The sequence below is a fragment of the Podarcis erhardii genome (assembly GCF_964252035.2).
Source record: "Podarcis erhardii genome assembly, chromosome: 14".
Lineage (NCBI taxonomy): Eukaryota > Metazoa > Chordata > Lepidosauria > Squamata > Lacertidae > Podarcis > Podarcis erhardii.
The window spans coordinates 49503018-49527088 of record NC_138503.1 but is presented as its reverse complement, the minus strand read 5'-3'; the positions used below and the strand labels follow the sequence as shown (position 1 = coordinate 49527088).

General features: G+C 48.4%; 1 protein-coding gene across 8 annotated transcripts in view; it reads left to right on the top strand.

Moving 5' to 3' along the window:
- Positions 1-24071, top strand: part of MPRIP (myosin phosphatase Rho interacting protein) — a 157996-nt gene that overhangs the window by 6968 nt on the left and 126957 nt on the right. For all 8 annotated transcript variants that reach the window (XM_081839457.1, XM_081839455.1, XM_081839458.1 and 5 more), the window contains exons 2-3: positions 20137-20214; positions 22138-22203. In XM_081839457.1, the coding sequence (XP_081695583.1) occupies positions 20137-20214; positions 22138-22203 (144 nt within the window). The remainder of the gene's footprint in view (positions 1-20136; positions 20215-22137; positions 22204-24071) is intronic.

Genomic DNA, 24071 nt, shown 5'->3' with positions numbered 1-24071 from the left:
ATTTGAAGAATTGAGCTACCAGTCGGACATCTATGTTGTCTGATGGAAGCAGGGGTGTTTGGAGGGGGTCAGATCACATGGTGACGGCAGCAAGTCAGCAGTAAATCACACAGAGCAAGATGGAGTTAACTCTTTGTTAGCAGAAACAGGATTGACACACGAGGGTCAGGACTAATGAGTGCAGCAACTCATCTCCAAAAGGCATTGCGCCCCCCTCCCCCGAAGCAGTTGCTGAAAGTCTCTGCCTCCTCACAGCTGCCTAAGTCCCTTCCTCTTCAGGGTTTCCCCCAAGCAATCTGAGATTGCGCTTGCATGAAGCTAACTCCTCCGCAGCCCTTTTCATGCCTCTTCTGGTTCTGGGAGACAAGTGGGGAGGGGAGCTTGTTGCATGAAGGGGAGACGCCAGTACCTCTTCACTATCCAGACTCCTCTCTGCCTCTTGGCCTCCCTCCTCTCCGTCTTCAGCTTCTGCCTCTGAGTCTGGACTGCTCTCTGCCACAGACTCCCCCCGCTCACTAAGCCCTGTTCCCTCTTCAGCTTCCAACACCTCCTCTTCCCATTCTTCTCCCTCTGACCACTTGTTGTCATCCCACCACCAAATGCCTTGGTACTCAAACAACTTGGAACCCAAACACTGCAAACCCGGAAGTAAGTGTTCCGGTTTGTGAACATTTTTTGGAAGCCGAGCATGCTCCGTTTTGAGTGTTACGCTTCCGATTTGAGTGTTACCCTGAGGCCTGTCTGTTTTTGTATTCATTCTGCGTTTTCGTTACTGTGTGGAACCCAGTTCAGCTACTGATTGATTGATTGTGTGACTGCAGTACATTGTTTATCGCTTTCATTTTATGGATCAGTGGTCTCGTTAGATAGTAAAATTCATGTTGAATTGCTGTTTTGGAGGTTGTTTTTAAAAGTCTGGAATGGATTAATCCATTTTGCATTATTTTCTATGGGAAAGCGCACCTTGATTTTGGAACACTTTGTTTTTGGAACAGATTAAGTTTGAGAACCAAGGTACCACTGTATAGGAGGTTTGTGAGTCCCGCCTTTAAGCAGAGGGGTGTGTGATTGGTGAGTTGCAAATTGCACTGTCATGACTTAATCGGCACTTTTATTTATTTACTAGGGTTTGTGTCCAGGCTTGCTCCACTCTCTAACCTCCCTGCCATTAACCCACATTAACCCACTTCCATGCCACAGCCATTGAGGTTGTGCATCGCACCAACCCCTATTCCGACTTCATGCAAATCCAGGATTGTGATGCAGCACTGCTCATCCTCCAATGGGGGCTGTGTGACGACAGCCTTCCATTTTTATGCATATAGGAAGATACATGTAATTTTATGTCCTTCGTTACAGGGCCCCTGGAGCACATTACTATAATTAAAAAGCATAAACCATTCAGAAGGATTAAAAACACAACACGCGGTTCAATAAAACCTTTCCCCCTTAAATACTTGTTTGTACAAAAAAAGGTGCTATTATACCCTTCAAAGAAGTGTAAGCATTTACAAATACGAGTTTAAGCTCTAATGAAAGCCACAAATATAAAAAATGTTTTGATATGGAAACAGAAATAAAAACCTAAATTAATGTTGCAGCGTAGGGAGAAAAACCTCAAGGTTTGATTTCATCTTGAAATTTGTTATCTGAAAAATTAATAAACAAAGACCATTTTCCCAGGCTATCTGTTCGTCTTCTTAAATGGCTTCCAGAAAAAATAAGCTGGTTTAATCAGCAATATAGTGTACCATGTTTTTCTTAACTGCTCTGTGACTGCAATGGTTTGTCTAGTTCCAGATTCTGTGATCTGTATAATCATTGCAGACAATTTCTATTTTTACATATCCCATAATAATTCCCCATCCCTGCCTGTTGACCGTATGGCCTGGTGCTGATGGAAGTTGGGAGCCCAAGGACACCAGGAGGCCGGCATACATTGGCAACACAGGCATATCGCGGGCACCAGGTTGGGGAACGGTGGCATGTTCTTGCTGGGCCAGCAATCTGGCGAGCTCCATTCTTGGGTGCCAGGAGAAAAAGCGTTATGGGAGAGATTTGCTTGTGCTCCTCGAATTCTGGAGGAAGCAGCAGCGTGTGGCAAGCTTCCAGATGTGTTGTGGTGCCCTTTCCTGCAAGGTCGGATCCTGCCTGAAAAGTAGGGCCACTGCAATGCAAGCTCCTTGTGTTTGGGTGGTTTTTTTTGCAAAAGAGGATCGGCAGCATTTGCATACAATTTGAAACGCAACAGCTGGCAGCCTTTGATGTGTTCAAAGAAAAAAATTCCTTCCAGTAGCACCTTAAAGACCAACTAAGTCAGTTCTTGGTATGAGCTTTCGTGTGCATGCACACTTCTTCAGATACTTCTGTGTATCTGAAGAAGTGTGCATGCACACGAAAGCTCATACCAAGAACTGACTTAGTTGGTCTTTAAGGTGCTACTGGAAGGAATTTTTTTGTTTTGACTATGGCAGACCAACACGGCTACCTATCTGTAACTGTGTTCAAAGAGTTAGCGGTCAGATCAGATTGAACCCCAAGGGTTGGGCTTTGCTAAATCACACACTCTGTATTTCCTGTAGCCTGAGACCACAGAACTTGATAAGGCTTTTTCTTCTCTGTTTCCTTAAAATATGCTTTTGCTGCAAGGAAAGGAAGCCCCGTAAGAAACCCGGGAGACCCTGCCCCAGTTGCTGATTTGTGGTTGTGTTTTTTTGGGTTGCGGACCACCGAAACCCGGAAGTACTGGAATGGGTTACAGTGGTACCTCGGGTTAAGTACTTAATTCGTTCTGGAGGTCTGTACTTAACCTGAAACTGTTCTTAACCTGAAGCACCACTTTAGCTAATGGGGCCTCCTGCTGCCGCTGCGCCGCCGGAGCACAATTTCTGTTCTCATCCTGAAGCAAAGTTCTTAACCTGAAGCACTATTTCTGGGTTAGCAGAGTCTGTAACCTGAAGCGTATGTAACCTGAAGCGCCTGTAACCCGAGGTACCACTGTACTTCCAGATTTTGGCGGTCGCGCATGTGCAGAAGCGCTAAATTGCACTTTGCACATGCGCAGAAGGGCCGAATCGCGACCCGTGCGTGCGCAGATGCACCACTGTGGGTTGTGAATGCTGCGGGTTGTGAACATGCATCCCACACGGATCACGTTTGCAACCTGTAAAGCTCTGAACAGTTTACCTGCAAGATCACTTGGCCCCATATATGCCTGCTTGTCTGCTTTGATCGGCAGAGGTGGCCCTGTGCCACTTAATACTTGTTCCGTGTTTGCAAGACATTGATCTTTTAGTGTGGCAGCAGCTACACTTTGGAACTCCCTGCCTGTTGACATCAGGTGCCTTTGCTGCACTCTCTTTGGTTCCAGCTGAAAACATTTTCGTTTAGGCAAGGCTCTGAATCTCAGGGTTGTGGGTTCGAATCCCGTGTTGGGTGAAATATTCCTGGGGGATTGGACTACATGATCGCCGTGGTTCCTTCCAACTCTACAGTCCTATGATTCTAAGTCTCCCTAGAAATGTAGAATGTTGATGTATGTTTTAATGTTCTCAGTTCATCACTGATTTTGATTTTTCTCAGTGTTTTAAATACAGTAGTACCTCGGGTTACATGCGCTTCAGGTTACAGACTCCTCTAACCCAGAAATAGTGCTTCAGGTTAATAACTTTGCTTCAGGATGAGAACAAAAATCGTGTTCTGGTGGCGCAGAGGCAGCGAGAGGCCCCATTAGCTAAAGTGGTGCTTCAGAATAGAACAGTTTCAGGTTAAGAACAGACCCCCCCAGAACGAATTAAGTACTTAACCTGAGGTACCACTGTAGTTGTTTTCAACTGTTTTTACTGATTTTTCCCCTCTAAACCACATTGAGGGCTTGGTGTGGGGTTTTTTTATTTTATTTACAATCAAGTGGTGCACGAATCTTATGAAATAAAACAAATAAAAATAAATTGTAGAGTTGGGAGGGACCATGAGGGTCACATAGTCTAGCTGCCTGCGATGCAGGAATCTTTTGCCCCCCCCCCCCCGCCCCAAAGCACACAAAACACCAAATATTATTGCTGTTGCCACTACTAAAATAATACCATCACCAGCCTTTCTGCTCCAAAGTGTCATTATGTCATTGTACCCTTGCAAGCGTCTTCTGAAGGATGTTAGACTAGGAGAAAATGACCAGTTCAAAGCCACATTCCTGAGTGAGTCGGAACTTGAACTCAGGTCTTCCCAGGCCAAGTCTGCCGCTCTGCGGGATGCTGTGTGTGTGTGTGTGTGTGTGTGTGTACACAGAAGAGAGTCTCAGGGGCTTTAGTCATTCCTGTATTTCAACTTTCCCCAAGTTGATGTCCTCCAAAAGTTGAATTTCCTTTCACACCAGCCCCTGGCCAGCATGACTAGTGGTCAGTGTTTAGGGGGTTGTAGTCCAGCAAAATGTGAAGGCCACAGGTTAACCTGGGCCCAAGATAAGCAAAAGCAAGCTCAGTTGGAAGAAAGGGGTGTGTTTTGGTCTTCTAGCAACTTTGTAATGCATAGTCCAATTTGGTTTTGTTTTCACGTTTTTCCCCATCTCAAAAGAGCCACACAACAGGTTTATTTTAATTATCGCTGGAATACTTGAACATGCTTTTTTCCCCCTTTGATGTGTAATCTTGTGTTGGTGCAAGAGGCTGAAGATGATTGATAGTAATTTTTACCCTGCTGTTTCTGTTCATAAACACTCAGAGGGGGCTGAACAAACAACAGCAGGGCAGGTTAGAAATGCGGGGAGAAAATTGTAGCAGAACAATAAAATCCCAGTGTTTCACAACTCGAGGGCAGAGCAGGTTTTAAAAATAGCCGATCATCAAATGTTAAGAGTGTCGCTGGAATTTTTTTTAATGCATAAAAGCTGGTCCCCACGGAAAGAGTATTCCAAATCTTGCTGACACCACCGAAAAGACCAGAGATTTGAACCCGAGACCTTCTGTACGTAAGGCGGGTGTATGTTGTGCCACTGAACTGCGGCCCTTTCTCCACAGGTGCTGGCCTGCCTTAGAGGGGTGGTTGCAAGCATTTGCACGCGCACAAATAGTTTACGTGAAGCACGGAAGTGTTGCACGCATGCTGAGTTGTTGCTGTGTCCACTTCTGAGTTTTGCACTTGTAATGATATGGGGAAATCTGAGGGCAGTGAAGATGATCAGACTGGGTGGGCCGTGGGCTGTGCCAGATTTATGTATATAAGCTAAACAAGCTATAGCTTAGGGCCCCACTCTCTTGGGGCACCCCAAAAAAAATAAAAGGGGGGGGGAAACCTGGATGTACATTTCCAAAACATAAGATAAAAAACAAATAAAATAAAACCTACATTCAGCAACAGTGTTTTGTGTTGTGTGGGCTCCTGTGATGTAAGTCATGGGCCCCGCCTGCTAGCCTGTTCCCACAAATATCACTGGTTTGCTCATTTCTATATACAGTCACAAGGGACACGGGTGGCGTTGTGGGTAAAACCTCAGCGCCTAGGACTTGCCGATCGCATGGTTGGCGGTTCGAATCCCCGTGGCGGGGTGCACTCCTGTCGTTTGGTCCCAGCGCCTGCCAACCTAGCAGTTCGAAAACACCCCCGAGCGCAAGTAGATAAATAGGGACCGCTTACTAGCGGGAAGGTAAACGGCGTTTCCGTGTGCTGCGCTGGCTCGCCAGATGCAGCTTGTCACGCTGGCCACGTGACCCAGAAGTGTCTGCGGACAGCGCTGGCTCCCGGCCTCTAGAGTGAGATGAGCGCACAACCCTAGAGTCTGGCAAGACTGGCCCATACGGGCAGGGGTACCTTTACCTTTACCTTTTATATACAGTCACACCTATTGTTAGGTTTGCTTCATGATATGTTTTTTTCAGGTTGCATCCCGCGGTGACCCGGAAGTACCGGAAAGGGTTACTTCCAGGTTTCACCACTCGCGCATGCGCAGACTCGCAAAATGACGTCACATGCATGCACAGAAGTGGCGAATCGTGACCCGCGTGTGCGCAGATGTGGGCTGCGTTCCTTTCAGGTTGCGAACGGGGCTCTGAAACGGATCCCATTCGCAACCAGAGGTACCACTATATAGGGTGCCTACAATCTTCATGGACTGCTTGCATGGCAACATGTGCAAATGGCTTTAGATACCTATTAGGTCCGATGCGGGTGGCGCTGTGGGTTAAACCACAGAGCCTAGGACTTGCCGATCAGAAGGTCGGTGGTTCGAATCCCCGCAACGGGGTGAGCTCCTTTTGTTCGGTCCCTGCTCCTGCCAACCTAGCAGTTCGAAAGCACATCAAAGTGCAAGTAGATAAACAGGTACCTCTCCGGCGGGAAGGTAAACGGTGTTTCTGTGTGCTGCTCTGGTTCGCCAGAAGTGCTTAGTCATGCTGGCCGCATGCCCTGGAAGCTGTACGCCGGCTCCCTCGGCCAATAAAGCAAGATGAGTGCCGCAACCCCAGAGTCGGTCACGACTGGACCTAATGGTCAGGGGTCCCTTTACCTTTTTAGGTCCATAAATTACCATATAGCAGGCATGGCCAAACTTGGCCCTCTGGCTGTTTTGGAACTAGAGTTCCCATCATCCCTGACCACTGGCCCTGTTAGCTAGGGATGATGGGAGTTGTAGTCCCAAAACAGCCGGAGGGCCAAGTTTGGCCATGCCTGCCATATAGCATATATTCAACAAACAAAAACAGCAACAATTTGTTGTTGACAAAGGACAGCTAGACATATAAAGGGCCCCATTACCTTCAGTAGCTTAGGGCCACATCAAACCTCAGTCCGGCCCTGGCCGTGGGCCTGATCCAGCAGGCTCTTCTTACGTGGCCAAATTCTCTTTCCACAAAAGATGCTTTGTAGCAGAGTTTGGTCTCCGGTTGTGGAGTTTCCTTTGCATCCAGCAAACTGTCTCTTGAGATTCCTGCATTTCAGGGGGTTGGACTAGACGACCCTCAGGGTTCCCATTCGACTGCAATTCTATGAGTCTGTGAGCTGCAGAAGTTGGACATAGCTTGTTATATTTAGAAGAGAAGACTGGGGGACTGGACAAGTTAGAACAGGCACCCCCAAACTCAGCCCTCCAGCTGTTTTGGGACTACAACTCCCATCACCCCTAGCTAACAGGACCAGTGGTCAGGGATGATGGGAATTGTAGTCCCAAAACAGCTGGAGGGCCGAGTTTGGGGATGCCTGGGTTAGAATTTTCCAAAATACCCAAAAGGTTGTCACGCGGAAAATGCGAATTCGGTGCTTATGTATGGTCGGAGGCATCAATGCTTTTGAATACCATTTGCTGGAAGCTACAGGAGGGGAGATTGCCGTTGCTAAAAACATTGTATTTCATCTATGTTTTTAATTTCTGTAAGCCGCCTTGATTCTCCCGTCTGGGACATAAATAAATTTAAGAAGAATAATACAATAAATTGAAAAAGGTGTTCGTCATTGGGCTGTTGGCCCCAATCCTGTCTGTGGCTTGTGAGCAGGCCTCTCCAACGGATAAGAGACTCCTTCTGTCCTCATGAGGACTACCACCACGGTTGAGGCTGTGTGTAACCCCCCCGCTTCCACGGAGTGGGGGGTCACTGCACAGGATGTCAGTGTGGGAAGCAGTAGCTTGTGGGTCCTAAATTTAAATATTTTCCAAGAATCCCTCTTTGAGTTCACAGGGCATTTTTGATGATAATGGAAGAAGGAGATAAAAGTGAGTCACAGGAAAAATAACGGCGGACTTCCAGACAAAGAGAGCTCGGCAGACAAAACTTTGACCGCACCGTAAATGGAGGATTATTCTGTGCAAACTGTAAACAGAGCTTCGCAATTCATAACGGAGTCCTTACAAAGGCGCTTTTGTTGGGAAAGGGTGTTTTTTATGGCATAATAGGTAATACAATGGGTTTCCCAACAAAAGAGACATGTTGCCCAGGTCTGGAGTGACAGTTCAGAGCTGTGGCTTTGCGGAATCTGCCATTCTCCCCGGCCTCAACTTTCCCATCTGCGGGATGGGCGTAATAATGCTGGCCCACCTTACAGGGCTGCCGCAAATTCGGAGATATTGAGCATGGTAGGAGAGGCTGTTGCCTGGTGGTGGAAAGGATGTTTTGCAGGCATAGGGTCTCTGGGTCACACGCAGCATCACTGGGGAAAGACTCATATCTGATACCCTGGCGATAGGGCTGCCAGTCAGTGGAGGGGATGAATGGCCGAATGGTCTTCCTATGAGATATCTGAGAGACATTTACTAGGAAGGAACTATCATGTGACCTTGATCTTTGAACCTTTGCACAGATCTGATTCACACATGCTGTTGTCTGGTTACCTGGAGTCAGAGCTAGTGTAGGTTTCCTTTTGGTCAGCCTTGTGGGCGAGGTGGGAATGTTGACCCCAGAGGCAGGGGAACAAAGGGCGGCAGGGAGAGGCAAGCTGTTAGGAGCCCACCACTGTCCAAAACAGGGGTCTGCAAACTTTTTCAGCAGGGGGCCAGTCCACTGTCCCTCAGCTCTTGTGAGGGGCCTGACTATTTTTTTTGGGGGGGGGGGGAGAGAACGAATTCCCATGCCCCCACAAGAAACCCAGAGGTGCATTTTAAATAAAGGGACACATTCTACTCATGTAAAAACATGCTGATTCCCAGACCATCTGCGGGCCGGATTTAGAAGGTGATTGGATCTGGCCCCTGGGCCTTAGTTTGCCTACCGATTGTCCATAACTTCAATCTCTTGGAGAACGATTTTCCAGTTCTGGCTGTGGACTCCACTCACCCAGAATGAGCATTGTATCCTCTTGAGGGAGGAGGGTTGAGTATAGAAGGGCATCCTTTTCCAGCTGAGCCTTCCTGGATCAGCAGTGTCTATCTGAGTTCTAGTACCTACGGGACCATCTCTCCTGGTATGCCCCACGGAGGACCTTAAGGTCCACAACACTTTGGAGGTCCCAAGTCGCAAGGTGGTTAGATTGGTCTCAACTAGGGCCAGGGCCTTTTCAGTACTGGCCCTGACTTGGTGGAACGCTCTGTCACAAGAGACCAGGGCCTGCAAGACAGAGCTGTTCCACCAGGCCTTTGGTTTGGACTCAGTCTGACCCTTATGTTTCCCTCCCCTTATGGTTTTGGTCTATGGTCTACTATTAAAATAAGGCTTCATTTTAAATTGTATTTTAACCTGTATTTTAAATTGTTTCTTTTCCCCTCCCCTATCATGTTTTTGTTGTGATTTGACTGGTGTTAGCCGCCCTGAGCCCGGCTCTTGCCGGCGAGGGCGGGGTATAAATAAAAATTCATTATTATTATTATTATTATTACTACAGCATTTTTCACTTCTGGTCTGGTTCCGACTTCAGGCCTGGTCTTAGTTGCTCATTCCAAGCTCACGACTCTCTCCAAACATCTTCCCATGACCCTGTTCCTGACACCCTTTTATATCTGGGTGCAGAATTCTAGGATCACAGCTCTAGGCAAATAACGGTTATGCTCCCAGCCGGCTTCCACTCTTGTTTCGTTTTAGATAAATATTTCCTGAAAAGAAGCCCTGGGTGACTGTCCTCACTCGCTCAAATTCTTCAGCTGGTGGCCAGTGGCATCACGTTGGAAAAATCCAGCTGTGTTTGGGTAATTATTAGGATTAAACAGGGCGAAGACTTCTGCAAAATGTCAAGCGAGCTTCTGCCGTAACCCTGCTCCGCCAGGCCTACGCAGGCAAATCAGAATACATCTTTCCACAATGCTTAATTGATGTGTAACTTTTCTGTATGGTTTTATGCAGTGCTGTTTTTTCCAGAAAAAAAGAGGTGCCGGAACTCACCATGAAATTCTCGCTTGTCCTCTTAGAATGGCAACGGCGCTTGCCTGAGAGTTGCCAGAGCTGAGTTCTGGCTGGGGAAAAAATAAAGCCCTGGTTTTCTGCAGATTGTATAAAATGATGTGTGTCCTGGAGAAAGGTGGAAAGCTGGAAGATTGGGACACACAGAAAAAAGTCCCTCTTCCTGCAGTGCAGTGTTAAACTGTGGAACTTGCTGCCCCATGGCCGCCAACCTGGGCGGCTTTAAAAAAGGATTAGGCCAATTCATGGAGGCCTGTCCATGGCTACAGTCGCAGGCAGCGATGCTTCTGAATGGCAGATGCGGGAACCATAGGAGGAGAGAGGGCTCTTGTGTTCGAATCCTGCTTGGAGGCTTCCCAGAAGAGGCATCTGGTTGGCCACTGTGAGTACAGGACGTGGGACCCGATGGCCCCCTTCTGTTCAGGACCCCCTTCTCCATGGAAGTGGAAGGAACCCTGGGATACTCTGGAACACAGTTAGAAACCCTCTTGAGTCTACGGCCTCTCCCGCCCACTCTTCTGCTCCTTCTCTGCCCCCCAGCCAGGAATTTTTCCTTGTGAGTAATGTGAACTTCTGCAGCATGTTTTGACGGGTCAGCCGCGCAGCTCCCGGCGAATTCCTCCTCCTCCGAGCTCCTAAAAAACATTTTCTCATGATACCCTTGTTTCCTAATCCCTTTGGCATCGCGGTTAGGGACTGCGCCAGGTGTTGTTTTTTAAATTTCGGGAAGGCAGCGAGACGGGGCTTAAATTGGATCAAACCTCCGTCGGGAGGGATTCTGAGCGGGACGGGATGATGGAGTCCCAGAGTTTTCTGCTTCATGATGAGCTGTTTATAAATAAGCGCTGACGTTTGGGTCATCTGTCAGGATAATGGCACAGTTCCTGCAGGGGCTGACATTACCTCCCTGGCACGACTGACAGGCCAGGCCTGTGAAATGTCGCTCGCCTAGGGTGAACCGGGAATGGCTTCCAAGTGAGCATAGAGAAGTTTTCTTAGGGTAAACTAACCATGGGGTGTCTCTCTTTCTGTAAACAACTTAAACTGCCATTCATGGGTGGACGGACTCCTAAGATCTTTGGAGGCAAAATCACCAGTCTGGTGGCACCTTTTAAAAGTCAGGGTTTTTTTGTGGCATAACTTTTTGAACATGTATAGCAGACTTGTATAAAGTTTGGGGTCTACCTCTGGCCATTATTGTCTCTTCCAGCGGGCCAGAGGCAGCACCTTAAGGTCTTTCTGGGGGTGGGAGAAGAGAGATATTCCTTTCCTTAGCTACCTGATGTAATTTTTAGCTAGAGGTGCTGAGAACTGAACCTGCAGTTTTCTGCATCCAACATCGTGATACATCGTCAGCTAAACATCGCAATATACCAATATATCCCGATGTCTGAAATAAGGATGGAGCTATTCTGGGATAAAACAAAGTGTTTCTAGTTTTCAACACCAATCTAGGTTATTTCTTCCTTCCATGCTTTACTGAGACCTAGCCAGATACCTAATTATGAGCCAGTGTTGTATAGTTCAGGAGTTGGCAGGACTTGAGCCTTGTGGGCTCAAACTAAGTTTTCTTTCGTCCACTGATGGGATTTAGAAGCCAAATGGTGGCTTGGGAGGTGGAGCCAGTTACCTGCTGCCTTGCATGAGCAAAGACTGGGGTAAACGGCATATAAAAGGTAAAGGACCCCTGACAGTTAAGTCCAGTCGCAGACTCTGGGGTTGCAGCACTCATCTCGCTTTATTGGCCGAGGGAGCCGGCGTACAGCTTCCGGGTCACGTGGCCAGCATGACTAAGCTGCTTCTGGTGAACCAGAGCAGCGCACAGAAACACCATTTGCCTTCCCGCTGGAGTGGTACCTATTTATCTACTTGCACTTTGACGTTCTTTTCGAACTGCTAGGTTGGCAAGAGCTGGGACCGAGCAACGGGGGCTCACCCCGTCGCAGGGATTCAAACTGCCGACCTTCTGATCGGCAAGCTCTAGGCTCTGTGGTTTAGACCATAGCGCCACCCGCGTCCCATATGCATATGCAGGTGTACAAATCTACACCTGAGTTGCTTTGGGTGGCTGCTTCCGTCAGCCTTATTGGGGAACCAAATTGGGCCAATCATGCTCTCTCGGCCCAAGCTTCCTCACATGGTCGTTGTGAAGATAAAGGAGGTGAGGGAGCCCCTTTCTAGCTCCTTGGAGGAGTGATGGGGCACACATGTGAGGAATAAGCATTGTTTTCTTGTTTGGGTAACACCGCCAATGTGCAATAGGCTATCTCAATATTCAAGGAGACAAGTCTCTGCCCCAAGGATCCTTCAGTCTAAAAATAGACCCCCAAAAAGGAAAAGGAAGTGAACGCAAGGTTAAACCAGGGAAGGATAATGCACATTCCTAAATAATAAGAGAGCAAATTATGAGGTTAAATGGTCCCCTTCTTCCTTGGCAGGGAGATGGTGGAGAGTCTCAGGTTTCACTGATTCCTTGGGTGGATGTGACCCATTTCTCTCAGATGCCTGGGATGTGTCAGGGCAGCTCTCTGACAGCCTCATGTAAACCCGACAGCCGGCTTCCTGCCCTGCCTGTTTCCTATCGTAACTGTTCCAGCCGGCTTTGAGGAGGCCAGACTCAAACAGCCAAGAGGAGTGAAGCCGAAGGAATGTGCAGAGCGGCGGGGAGTGGAGTTTCGTCAGTTGCTGGCTCAAAAACTCCAACTTGTGCCGCTGTTTGCTTCTTAGGCCTCTTGCTGCAGCAACCCTTCCTTCTAATAGTGAGCTCAGGGAGCGGGTGCCGACAGCAGTGGTCGAAATTAGCCAGGCGCCAGGAGCATTTTGCACCTGGATTTCAACCATTTGCGACCAGGTGAAGAGGCCAGGGTGGCTTCTGACATCTCTGGAGGTGCATGCCTGGCGATCCTTGAATCTGGACTGTTTTCACACACTAGTACCCTGCCCTATAGAATTCTATCAGTTATATTTTATCTGCAAAATCAGAACGAATTTCAGGAAACAAAATGCCTTTTTTGTGCAGCCTGGGCAGTTGACAGTGTTATACCACAGTACCTTGGAAGTAGAACGCCTTGCGAGTTGAATGTTTTGGCTCCTGAACGCTGCAAACCCGGAAGTGAGTGTTCCGGTATGCAAATGTTCTTTGGAACCCAAACGTCCTACATGGGTTCCTATTGGTTGCAGGAACTTCCTGCAGCCAATCGGAAGCTGCGCCTTGGTTTCTGAACGTCTTGGAAGTTGGACTTACCGTATTTTTCGCCCCATAGGGCGCACCGCCCCATAGGACGCACCTAGTTTTTTTTGGGGGGGGGGGAATAAATTTTTAAAAATTATTTCCCCCCCCCCCAGGCAAGGGGCTGGAGCGGGGGAAGCCCGAGCTTCCCCCGACCCCAGCCCCCAGAACAGCCTGCTATCCGCAAGCCTAGGGAGCCGCGCCGGTCTCCCCAGGCTAGCGGAGAGCTGCGCGAAGCCCGGGCGCGCTCTTCAGCGCGCCCCAGGCTTCGTAATGCAGGCAGCTCTGTGCAACCTTTGGGAGCCCGGCGCAAAGTTGCGCTGGTCTCCCAAGGGTTGCGCAGAGCTTCCTGAAGCCTGGAGAGCGAGAGGGGTCGGTGTGCACTGACCCCTCTCGCTCTCCAGGCTTCAGCGAAAGCCTGCATTCGCCCCATAGTACGCACACACATTTCCCCTTCATTTTTGGAGGGGAAGAAGTGCGTCCTATAGGGCGAAAAATACGGTACTTCCAGAATGTATTCCGTTTGACTTCCAAGGTATGACTGTAGTGAATGGTTGCCCTTATCTTCACTTTCCCCATCCCAGTGCCTACTCACAGTTGTGAAGAACGTTCTTACGTTATGAATGGTCCGTGTCACCATTAAGAAAAAGAGATCGGAATAGGCCCATATACACGTGGACTGTCTGTGGATCAAGTAACCTTTCATTTTGTAAGTTCCCAGAGTTCTTCACTTAGCTCAATAACTAGCCAGGTGTTTAAATCAATCACAGTCAGTCCATCATTTGAAAAATAAGACTTTAGAGTCGTCTTGCCCCAAAAATGGCAGCTGGATGTTCCATTTTGGCGACTGCAACCCTTGTTTACGGAGCCATTTGACCCCTAGCTTATATACCTGAGTTTCTAACCCTGCTTGGGAATTAACCCGTGTGGTTTGGCGAGGGATGTTTTCCTGGTGTCACAGAATTGTAGAGTTGGCGGAGGAACCAGGAGGCCCATGCAGGAATCTTTCGCCCAAAGTGGAGCTCAAGCCCACAGCTCTTGAGGCCAAGAGTCTTGCGTTGCACCGATGGAGGAGCTGCCTGGTGTCGTTTTTGCAAAGGAGCTGAAGGACGTAGCCTCCTCTGAGCAAGCGCGGAGGGAGTGACAGGTGCGTAAGTGTGCAGAGTTCAGGAGAGGGCGAGGCCGCTTTGAGCCGCAGAGGAGGGAGATTGCAGGCAGGAGGGTGTGTGCGCATGGGGGGGGTGGATCCCTGGGTGTGGATCCCAGGAGCCTCACGGAGGAAGAAGGTGCATCATCAGCCGAGAGGGAAAGGAGAGAGGGCAGAGGATCTGAAGGAACTTGGAAGCGGAGAGCCATGAACCGAGGAAAAAGTGCTCGTGCCAGGAAGGTGTTTGAAGAGTTGGGAGCAGAAGGCAAGGTCCGTCTGAGTTTTGCAGGCCTGTCTGGGCAGGGGATGGGACGCTGGGGCTTAAATGGTTAACCTAGAGAGGTGTGGTTCAGTAATGTCTGGGGTGAAAGTTTTACCTGGCATGGATACATGGCCAGAAGCAAAGAGGGATCGGTTTGAGGGAGAGCGTTCATTAATTCCCATGCCCTTGCGTCGCTTTGGAGGGGCAGTGCCGAGGAATAATAAATCACGCAATATCGGTCAGGGGGTTTCCGGGGTGCTTTGATCGTTTGCTGTGATCCAGTCTGACTCTGCACCTGCGTCTTGTTCTGCAATCTGGATTCCTTTACGTAGGCCTGTTCAGAGTTGTTCCCTGTTGTTCTCTTGAAATCAGTACAGATCGTTAGAGGGAAATATAGTTTTGGAACCAGGAGGCAAATTGCAGTCAGGCGATCGGTTTAAAGCTGTAGTTTCAAGGTTTAGTTAGGTGGTAGGTTCACACTACCCGAAGTGGCTTAATGGATTAGGAAGGCTTGTTGTTGTGAACTGTCCTGAGATCTACAAATGAAGGGCACTCTACCAATTTAAATATTATTATTAAGAATTAAAATAATTATAATAATAAATTAGTAATTAATAATAAATAGGTCCTCAGTTGGGCAGAGCTCAGTTGGTAGAGCGTGAGATAACTGATCTTAGGGTTGTGAGTTCAAGCCCCATGTTGGGCGAAATAGATTCCTGTGTTGCAGAGGGTTGGCCTAGATGGATCCCTTCCAACTCTGCAATTCTATGACTTAAAAAAAAAAGCAAGAATCTAGTGCTCACACAAACGAACTCTCCAGGAGCTGTCTTAGATGATATGTTCCTTTAGCAGGAGGTGTGTGTCTGTGTGTGCCTTTTTCAAAATGTTGTGGCGAGTTTCCTTCTCCCCCTTATTTCCTCCTGAGCGTCTCGTTTTATCATCCATTCGCATGTCTGTTCAGGTTTATTTCACTGGGTTCTCCTGTTTCTCTTTTCTGCAAATCTGGGCTGATTAACCAGAGCTGCCTGCCGTCTGATCAAAGAGACCTGCGACTTCTAACTGCAGTTCTCAATTATTTTAATCAATCAAAACTCGTGTGGCCTACAAGTTTTCTTTAATTTGGAGATAGCCTTGGGACCTGTGAGCACAATTGACTATCCTCTGGTTTGAGGACTGCAGTATTCTGAACTGTGTATTTTCTCGGCATCAGTGTTAGTACCTTGGTGCAGGGGTTCAGGGGCCTGGGCTTGGGGAGAGGAGGGACGTGGGTTCGAATGTGGACCCAGCTACTTTATGTGGGTGGCTTTTTTCTTTCAGCCCCATTTTCCTGAAGGGAAAGAATAGGTCAGGGGTAGGCAACCTAAGGCCCATGGGCCAAAAGCGCCCCACAGGGGTCGTTTAACCGGCCCACGAGCTGCCCGCTTTGTGAGTCCCCACACACTGCGCAGTGCGGGGACTTGCTTCTGCAGTGTCAGAAATCACATCTCTGTATGCTCAGATACCGAAAATCACGTCTGTACAGATGCAGACGTTGGAAATTGTGTCTGCGCAGATGCAGGCACCGAAAATCGCGGCCGTGCACCTGCGATCCGGCCCAAGGAGGGATCTCCGCTGGAGTGAACCAGCCCAGGCGAGGTAAACCTTGCCGACCCCTGGAATAGGGTGACCCCCCACCCCACCCTATACCACCCCCCAGATTTTTTGTGAGGGCAGGATAAATATGGGGAAGATGAAGTTAAAAGCTTAAACTGGATTTTTAGCTTACATGGATTTGAACCCTGCGACTTTGCACAGCAGACCAAACAATCCCGCAAATACCTTTGCCCCAATTTGTACGCCTCTGTTTTCCTTCTGCCAGCCATGAGGAGGGGCAGTTTGCTACAAAGGGAGGGGGGGCGCTCTGGGCCTTTGGCATCTTTATCCTTGGCTCTCTTCTCTTGGAGATTCCCCCCCCCCCGGCCTTGCCCCATCCCCTTTCATGCAATTCCCCTCACAGTTCATGAGGCCTAGCAACTTGCTTTCTTAGAACACAATCACTTGGGACTCTGGATGTTGCACACTCCTGCTGTTTGATGGCAACATTCTGGAAGCACAGTTCCTGTTAGACCGTAAAATAAATTAAATGTTGTGGAGTGAAGAGCTGCGGAACCAGATCTGCCTTGCAAATCTGACGGGTGGTTCTCAGGGTTTGAAGGAGAATTGCAAGCGAGAGGCAAAATATTTTTTTCTGCCAGTTGGTGGTGAATGACAGTTGCATATTTGTGTGTGTGGACTCCCTTGGGATGTGGTGGGCTCTCCTTCCTTGGGAGGTTTTGAAGCAGAGATTGGATGGCCTTCTGTCATGGATGCTTCAGTCCAGTATACCTGAAGAAGCATCTCCACCCCTATCGTTCTGCCCAGACACTGAGGTCCAGCACCGAGGGCCTTCTGCTGCTTCCCTCACTGCGAGAAGTGAGGCTACAGGGAACCAGGCAGAGGGCCTTCTCGGTGGTGGCACCCGCCCTGTGGAACGCCCTCCCATCAGATGTCTAAAGAGAAGAACAACTACCTGACATTTGGAAGACATCTGAAGGCAGCCCTGTTCAGGGAAGCTTTTAATGTTTGACGGACTATTGTATTTTAATATTTTGTTGGAAGCTGCCCGAGTGGTTGTGGAAACCCAGCCAGATGGGTAGGGTACAAATAAATTATTACAGTGGTGCCTCGCAAGACGAAAAGAATCCGTTCCGCGATTCTCTTCATCTAGCGGTTTTTTCGTCTTGCAAAGCAAGCCCATTGACAGCTTAGCGGATTAGCGCTATTAGCGGTCTAGCGGCTTTTAGCGATCAGCTGTTAAGCGGCTTATCAGTGGAACAGCTGATTAGTGGCTTAGGAAAGGGGGGGGGAGTGGAAAAAAACCACGGGAACTCGCAAGATTTTTTCGTCTTGCGAAGCAACCCCATAGAGAAATTCGTTTAACGAAGCGCCTCCAAAACGGAAAACCCTTTCGTCTAGCGGGTTTTCCGTCTTGCGAGGCGTTCGTCTTGCGGGGCACCACTGTATTACTATTACTATTACTATTACTACTATTACTATTATATGAGATCCCTGCATGGCAGGGGGTTGGATGGATGACCCTCAGGGTCCCTTGTGGTCTTGTGGTGTGAATGCGGCCTAGTGGTGAGGAACTTCTGACCTGTGGGCTGAATGTGGCCCTCCAGGTCCCTCTGCCTGGCCCTCTCCAGGCCACACCTGCTTCTTGGCCGCACCCTCCTCACATATTTTTGCCATGCTGGATGGACTGTGTCCTCAAACTTCTGATACTGCCTCTTCCTCACCTGGGTGGAGGTCAGAGGGGGAGGTTGTGTGTGCGTGTGTGTACAAATGAGTCAACTATAGAAAGGTAAAATTTGCATTCATGGCTCCGTCCCCTCCTGCTGCTGTCATGTGCATCCTGGAAGGAAATGTGTCCCTGAGACTGAAAAGGGTTTCCTCATCCATGCGAATTTAAGGCGGATCTCCCTTCCCTTCCCTTCGCATCATCTCAAGACACACCGGTCGTTGAATTTAGTCAGTCCACACATTCATTTAAGACAGGGGTGCCCAAACTTTTTTCAAAGAGGACCAGATTTGATGAATTGAACATGTGTGAGGGCCAGGACATTTATGCCAGGACATATACTGCCACGGGGGCCGGATTAAATCAACCAGCAGGCCAGATTAGGCCCCCGAAACAGACTTTGGACATGCCTGATTTAAGAAATGCAGCGATTTCTGTGGATGTGTGAATCGGGCCTGGAGTGTGTTGGGTCAGGGGAAAGGCAGGAACTAAGATGAGCATTGTATATTTCAAAAGAAAGAAAGAAAGAAAGAAAGATGGAGCAGGTTTTATTTACCACCATTTTTTTCAAGGCCCTCTTATGGCTGCTGTCAAATGTGGCTTGACCCTATTTCCCACAAGTGAGACCCGCAACAAAATGTTGCAGCATGGGGTATTTCTTTTCAAGGTGCCAGCCAGCCATGCTCTTTCAGCAAGACTCCATTTCATTTGTGCGCTCCCATTTTCAGCACCGCCTCCCAACAGTCGTTTTGGGTGTTCACTGACCTTGAGCAATCCTTATCAGACAGTTTTTTGGAGGGAGGGTTCCCCCTTACATTTCCCTCCCCCATCACAAAATTTTTTGCCTTTTTTGGGAACCCTCAGTGTTCCCTATCAGCCCTCAGCCAACCATGTGATGCTAGGAGAGTTAAGAACTAAATATGTTTTTTAAATTGCCCATGATTTTCTTGTTTTATACATTTGGGGTGCTAACACTTTCCCCATGTAGCTATATATGGAGAGACAGATTGTGTGCGTGTGCATTTTTTAAATGTTGTGAAATCTTCTACTTGCACAGCAGGTATGTTGAGGTGTTGCTAAATCCTCTCTGAAGTTCATGTTTGCTTTTAATAAATAAATAACAATCCAGATTTTATTTTGATGGTTCACAGTTCCGAAAAGAGAGTATCCTGGTTATTTTTCCTCTTGGCTTCAGATTTCCAAATCTTAAAGACTGCAAGCGTTTATGACGTCTTCCTTGAGTTTCTGGTTTCTGTTTATTAATGTGGAATTATTTTAGGCTTCCTTTGCAGGCTCACTTTAGTATGGGGAGGAAAATTGCGTGCCATGGGGATTGTTGAAAGGGAAAAAGGAGAGCGGACTTAGTTCTTGTACCACGAGGACATAAGAACATAAAAAGAGACTTCTGAATCAGGCCATCTAGTCCAGTATCCTGTTCTCACAGCGGCCAAGGGGAAACCTGCAATCAGGATTCAAATACAAGAGCAATTCTCCTGTGGCTTCCAGCAACTGATATCCGGGAGCATTCCTCCCTCTGGCCACAGGGCCATGGATGGCCCTCTCCTCCATGAATTTGTCCAATCCTCTTTCAAAGCCATCATTGCTTCCAGTGGCAGTGAGTTCCATAGTTTAGTTCTGCCCTGGGCGAAGGAGGACTTATTTTACCCGTTCTGCATCGTCCAGTGTTCAGCTTCATTAGATGTCCACAAGTTCTAGCCCAGTGTTTCCCAAACTTGGGTCCCCCGTCTGCTTTTCGACTACAGTTCCCGTCATCCCTGACCACTGCTCTTGCTCCCTAGGGATGATGGGAGTTGTAGTCCAAAGCAGCTGGAGACCCAAGTTTGGGAAATGCTGTAGACTGAGCAATCTACACACTTCCTCCTGGCCATCTATAATTTTATAAACTCATTTTTCTAGACTAACTCCTTTTCTCTTAACTAACAAGTCCCAAAAGTTGCAGCCTTTCCTCATGGGAGAGTCGTTCCATCCTCTCAATCATTTTGGTGTTACGTTATCTGAAACTTTCCCCAACTTTACAGTATCCCTTCTGGGGTGAGGCGACCAGAACCCCGCACTGTAATTCCAAAGGAGGCCACACCTGAGATTCTTTTAATGGGAGATTCCACCAGCCATTGAACTTGAGGCCTTCTGCATGCAAATCCCAGGCCCTGGCAATGAGCGATGGACCATATATAGAGTTTTGCGGTGGTTTCTTCTGTCCTGCAAATAGCCAGGGCTCTGTGCCAGCTCCCATAGCGGGTCGTTGCTGTCATTTGCGTCACTGAGCACAATGCCCCAGAGTTGTACCTTTCTTAGAAAACAAACAAAGCTGATTATTTATTGTTGTTGTTTCCACTTCTTTTCCAGGCCAAGCCCATTTATGGTGGATGGCTTTTGCTGGCACCAGAAGGCACTGATTTTGACAATCCCGTGCACCGCTCTCGGGTAAGGATGGGGGGGTCCCTCTGCTGAGTCGGGGGGGGGGCGTTTAAGGATAGTCACAGCCCAGGTGGCCTGGTGCCAGGTGAATGGAGTACAGCAGGAGTGAAGGAGAAGCGTAGGATAGGCCACATAATTCAGTTCTCCCCTAGCAAAAACAAAACTCACAGCCACCAAGTTTCTAGTCCTTATGACTGCTCAGTTGTTTGAAAAACAAGAAATCTCAGAGGTAGTGGAATAAGATTTCCAGGAGTCACGGGGCGAAATGTCAGGCTAGCGAAAAGTGGAATATATTATGCAAAATGAGGGGGGAGGAGAGTATGCAAATCTGCTCGGTTTTGCCTAAATTAAACAGGGAATGTGGTCCAGCTTTGCTTGGGTGCAGAGCTATAGTGGCTTAAAGGTAAAGGGACCCCTGACCATTAGGTCCATTCGTGACCGACTCTGGGGTTGCGGCGCTCATCTCACTTTATTGGCCGAGAGAGCTGGCATACAGCTTCTGGGTCATGTGGCCAGCATGACTAAGCCGCTTCTGGCGAACCAGAGCAGCGCACAGAAACGCCATTTACCTTCCCGCCGGAGTGGTACCTATTTATCTACTTGCACTTTGACGTGCTTTTGAACTGCTAGCTGCAGTTAAAAAGAAAAGGAAAAATTAAGAGCATTGACAACTTCCCTGTCTTGCATTTCCCAACAAAAGTCTTGGTCGTCCTTCACTTCCTCTGAGTTTTCAGAGCTGTCAGGGACCCTGTCATTCAAGGCTAGGTGGGAGGAATTCAAGCTTGCCTGCGCAGGGAACTGAATGGGGAGTGGGTGGCGAATCAGTCTCTTTCTTTGCACAAGGATTGGGAGACACTTAAGAAGCAGTGAAAGAGATTCTCCCTGCGTTTTGAGTGTTTGCAGGGTGCACCAGAGGCCTTGGGGAAGAACGAGGTCAGCGATCGCCACAAATAGCGGCTGACTCCTCAGACCGACCCACATTTGTGAATCTGTGGGTGGAGGGCAGAGTGCCTCTCCTCCAAGCATCACTTCCCTCTCCGCTGGGTAACCGAGACATCTGGATTAAGCCCTGACTAAACCGGCATGAGCCTTGCCCTTTGCACCTGGCTTTTAAGGCTATATCTGCACCAGACAGTTAAAGCACTATGATGCCACTTTAAACCCTGATTGTTCCCCCCACAAAAAGAATCCTGTAGTTTGTGAAGGCTGCTGAAAGTTGACCCACATTCCCCTCGCGGCGCTACAGTTCCCAGAGGGGTTATCAGCTAGACTGGTGGCTGGGGGCGACCGCCGAGACCACATAACACCGGTCTTGAAAGACCTACACTGGCTCCCAGTACGTTTCTGGGCACAATTCAAAGTGTTGGTGCTGACCTTTAAAGCCCTAAATGGCCTTGGCCCAGTTTACCTGAAGGAGCGTCGCTGCCCCCATCGTTCTGCCTGAGGTCCAGCGCCGAGGGCCTCCTGGCGGTTCCCTCATTGTGAGAGGCAAAGCTACAGGGAACCAGGCAGAGGTCCTTCTTGGTGGTAGCACCTGCCCTGTAGAACGCCCTGCCACCAGATGTCAAGGAAATAAACAACTTCCTGACATTTAGAAAACATCTGAAGGCAGCCCTGTTCAGGGAACTTTTTAATGTGGGACATTTTGATGTATTTTTGATCTTTGTTGGAAGCCGCCCAGAGTGGCTGGGGAAACCCAGCCAGATGGACAGGGTACAAATAATAAATTATTATTATTATTATTATTATTATTATTATTATTATTATTATTATTATTATCCTCTCTTCCCGTGGAACTCTGGGAATTGTGGCTCTGCGAGGGGAACAGAGCAGGTGCGCTCCTGACAAAGATGCGGGGGGGGGGCGGAATCCCTCTCAGTCCAAAGCTTCACGTATTCCCTTTTCACGCCTCCTTTTCCTCTCTCCTAGAAATGGCAGCGCCGGTTCTTCATACTCTACGAGCACGGCCTCCTGCGTTACGCCCTGGACGAGATGGTGAGTGGCGGGTGTCCTTGCTGGGTAAAGCGAAAGCTGCTATGTTCTTGTGCCTCTCCTCCTTTAGTGGGTTTGCTGTGGGCCGTGACCCCAAGACACTTAGGGAAGCGAATTTGAGTCGGCCGCGGGTGTTGCCGTTTTCCATGCAGCCGTGGTGCATTCTGGGTTGCGCGTGCTCCCAAGTCTCCTTTGTGGAGGTTCCGCGCTTGGGATATGGACAGGCCTCCCTGGCCATTCCGCACTTTGTGAGCTGGATCCGTCCCTCCCCCCCCCCCACTTGCTTCCTCCTTTAACTGTTGTGGGCGGCTGTTCAGAGGAGAGCCTTTTGACTCTGGGTGACGCCTTCATATCCCAAAGTGGCTTGACAGGTCTCTGTTCTTTTTTAGCTTTGTTTTATTTAAGTGGTGGGTGCAGCCGGCCACATGTGGTGTTGGTGTTGTGTTTCCGCCTCTCCTTTAGGGATTTGGTGTTTATTCTGCCGTTCTGGGAGTGTCTGGGCATAGCTAGGCAGCATGCCTCGTAAGCCTGGGCTTAATTTAAATGGCTGAGTCACGCAGTGGTCACTCGGTCTTCTGCTACCCCAGGTGGCTGCTTACAATTTACGCATCCGCAAGTGGTTGTGTTTGGGGTCACAACCCCCACCAGCCCCAGTCAGTTGCTCATAACATAATACAGTGGTACCTTGGTTCTCAGACGCCTTGCTACTCAAACAACTTGGAACCCAAACACTGCAAACCCCGAAGTAAGTGCTCTGGTTTGCAAACTTTATTCGCAAGCCAAACGTGCTCCATTTTGAGTGCCACACATCTGTTTTGAGCGCCACACATCCGTTTTGAGCATTACGCTGAGGTCTGTCTGTTTTTGCTATTTATTTTGCGTTTTTGTTTCTGCGGCTCTTTTTGTTTTGTTTTTGTGACTGTGCGGAACCCAGTTCAGCTACTGATGGATTGATTGTGTGACTGCAGTACATTGTTCATTGCTTTCGTTTTATGGATCAATGGTCTCGTTAGATAGTAAAATTCATGTTAAATTGCCTTTTTAGGGGTTGCTTTTAAAAGTCTGGAACGGATTAATCCGTTTTGCATTACTTTCTATGGGAAAATGCGCCTTGGTTTTGGAACATTTTGGTTTTGGAACAGACTTCCGGAACAGGTTAAGTTTGATAATCAAGGTACTGCTGTATAGCAAAGCATGGATAACTCAGTGGGTTGGAGCGTGGTGCTGAAAAAGCTGGGGTTGCAGATTTGATCCTGGTATGAGACAGCTGAATTTTCCTGCATTGCAAGGCACTGGACTAGATGATTCTCAGGGTTCCTTCCAATTCTATGATTCTGTGATCATATTTGCTCATCTGCATGCCCAAACGTGACTGCATCACATCACATGCCAATGGGAGTTGCAGCCCCAAACAGCTGAGCCACCATTTATTTAAAGCACTAGGAGGCCGTCAAGGCTTCCCCCAAAGCATTCTGGGAGCTGTAGTTTGTTAAGGTTACAGGGAAGCAGGGAGAGGGCCTTGTCGGTGGTGGCACCTGTCCTTTGGAACACCCTCCTCTAAGATGTCAAGGAGATACTGTACAACGTTAAGAAGTTATGAATGTTTTTATTATGTTTCTGTTATCTGCTAGAAGCCGCCCCGAGTGGCTGGGGCAACCCAGTCAAGATGGGTGGGCTACAAATAATAAAATAGGGGCGCGATATGTCCGGATTTTCCTGGACATTACCGGGATTTCAAACGTGGAATTGATGTCTGGGGGAAATTCAAGTCAATTGAAAAATTGTATGGGGGGGGTTGTCATTTTTTTGGGGGGGGAAGCTCAATAACTCTGAGGTTTGTATGTAAAAAAAAAGCTTAGCTGTTTGGGGGT